The sequence below is a fragment of the Lichtheimia ornata genome, assembly GCF_029851405.1.
Source record: "Lichtheimia ornata isolate CBS 291.66 chromosome Unknown scaffold00365, whole genome shotgun sequence".
NCBI classification, from domain to species: domain Eukaryota; kingdom Fungi; phylum Mucoromycota; class Mucoromycetes; order Mucorales; family Lichtheimiaceae; genus Lichtheimia; species Lichtheimia ornata.
In genome coordinates this window covers 1-2,601 of record NW_026695684.1, presented here as the reverse complement: position 1 = coordinate 2,601, position 2,601 = coordinate 1, and the positions used below count along the sequence as shown (strand labels likewise).

The window sequence follows — 2,601 nt, the reverse complement described above, 5'->3', positions numbered from 1 at the left end:
GCCAAAATTCCCCAGGAGAGCACAGTACTATACAATGACATCCTTGATGTGCAGCCTTGATAATAATAGTATCGCCGAAAGAGGATCTGCCACTGTATGGCGTTTGGTAAATCCACTTGAATCCAACCGATCCCACAATGAACCTCATACCTTGTGGTATTTCTCAATAGCATCATTGCCTCAAATAAAACCGTATCTCCATGTCATCCATATTGTCTTGCTGCTGTTTCACTGTAAGTCTTGTTAATTAACAGGCTCCACTTTGTAGATCCAATACCACGCATACCATTGAGCCAACCATACAGCATTCTTGCTTTGAGATCCGTATCTTGTTGCTGCCAGAGGTACCATCATCCAACATGTTCACCTACCATAAACGCAATGTGAGATAAGAAGCAAACCCAATCCACACGCTTTTGTTGTCAGCATACCCAAAAGAGGCAATGTAAAGACGTCTTGAGAACTCTCATTGTGGACAACTCGGTAAGGAATGCACACGACGCCTCATTGGACCTTGTACAAACGAGAGAACACCAACCTACACGCGAACTTTAGTACCACAATGTTCGACTTGAACAATAAAAGGAATTGCAGCGATTGAACTTACATGTTGTATTGGGATGGAAGCTTAAGCCATGGGCAGATCGCGCACGTGCTTCTTGTAACTGAATGTGTCGCCATTGACCACCTGTACACCCATTGGCGTTGTGCATTGAAGGCAATGACATCAGTTAGTGTTGTGGAGAGTGTAAATGGAGTTGGTCTTACCTTGCATCGTTGTGAAGCGGGAATGGGAGAAGGTCGTTCCTTTCATTGTTCCTGATTTGTGCACTCCACGCCGCCCCGCTTGTAACAGTGTGTGCCTTAACAATATCCTTTACACTTGAACCGATAACGACAATGCGAGGTTTCATGTGAGTAGTAGCCCTCGAACAAATAACCGAATCACTATTTACCAATAATAGCCAAGTATGCAGGAAGACACGTTGACATCCAATGATAGCTGCATCCATGAAAATCCCAAAGGACCAAACGAAAAGTAGTGTGATGAATAGCGCACATGCTAAGATAAAAGCGGAGGTTGGCAGGCGCTGTAGAAACGAATGGATCATCAATTACCAATGGTAGCCATATGAATGAATCTCTGTCGACATCCAATGATAGCAGCATCCATCAGGAATCAAAGGGCATAAGACAAATAGCTCGCTGAATAGCTCAGATAATATAGCAGATTAGTAGGCATTGAAAGAAAGAAAGAATGGATCATTATTTACCAATGACAGCTTCATCCATGATAATTCCAAAGGACCAGAAGACAGGTAGCTTCCTGAATAGCCAACGTACTATAATAAAAGAGGAGGTTGGCAGGCGTTGAAGAAATGAACGGATCACCATTTACCAATGATAGTTATACGCACGAAAACATGTCGACATTCAATGACAGCTTCATCCATGAAAATTCCAAAGGACCAGAAGACAAGTAGCTTGCTGAATAACCCACATACTACAGTGAAAGAGAAGGTTGGTAAGCGTGGAAAAGATGAACGGATCACTATTTACCAATGATAGCCATATGCATGAAATCCTGCTGGTATCCAAATCAAGCCTATGCTTTGCAATCGTCCGCTTGTTGATAAGGCCCGCTACGGTGGTACTCGGCTTGAAAGCGATGGAACGATACTTTATGGGCATATGCAGTGAGAAGGTTGAGTAATATTGGTACCACCAAAGATAGCATACTTACATGATGCCGAAGAGCCCTTACAAAGAGAGACAACGAGACAATCCTTGCTGCCCAAGACCACATGCAAATCGAGAAAGCATTGTGCATCGAAAAGCCCAAACCAGATCCTAGCTGCGGAGTGACGTACATATGGCTAAAGAGCGATGTGAATGGCAATCGTTTTTCATTGGAAATCGAATGCAGCTGGACGATGAATGCCTTGAGGAGATGCATGAATGACCTTGGCAACACCAAAGATGTCAACGCGGGTTCTCATTGCTTGTTGATGACATGATCCATCCATAAGACATGTATAATTGTAGAGATCCATCAAAGGAATCGCCAATAACCAGAACCACCAAGAGATAGAAAGGTTGCTGATATCAAAGATATACAAGTTGTTCCTTGCTGCTGACATGATGATCGATCGATAAGAGACCTTTGTTTCTGGAGGTTCACCAAATTGCAGATAATGGGAAGCACCAGATAATGGGATGAGGGTTGATATAGCACCAAAGATATGCATGCTGTTGTTTGTTGCTGATACAACCCACTCACAAGAGACTTGCATTGGCTGACATTCTCCAGAGAAATCGCCCGTTGCTTGGTAACGAACCACCCGAGGCGCAATAAAGGTTGACACCACCAAAAGACATAAATGCTTCCCCATGAATGACATGATTCACCTATAAAAGATGCACCATAAACAATTGTCCAAACTCATCCAACAATACTTAGCAATCATAGCTGTGATCTTGTAAACTCCAAAGCACCAAAAGACAAGTAGCTCTCTGCAATGGTCCCTCTAAATAATAATGGTAGGCGTTTCAGCAAAGGTCCCCAAAAAGCATGAGAGTCATACATACCTGAGCCATGGT

The 2,601-nt window shown here is 43.2% G+C and overlaps 1 protein-coding gene across 1 annotated transcript; it reads right to left on the bottom strand.

Moving 5' to 3' along the window:
- Positions 1-1,907: 1,907 nt before the first annotated feature.
- On the bottom strand, positions 1,908-2,294 carry O0I10_013253 (uncharacterized protein; the record flags this gene model as incomplete). Its single annotated transcript, XM_058493054.1, has 1 exon — positions 1,908-2,294. One exon carries the CDS (start codon positions 2,292-2,294, stop codon positions 1,908-1,910), a length of 387 nt encoding a protein of 128 aa, XP_058336180.1.
- Positions 2,295-2,601: the final 307 nt, after the last annotated feature.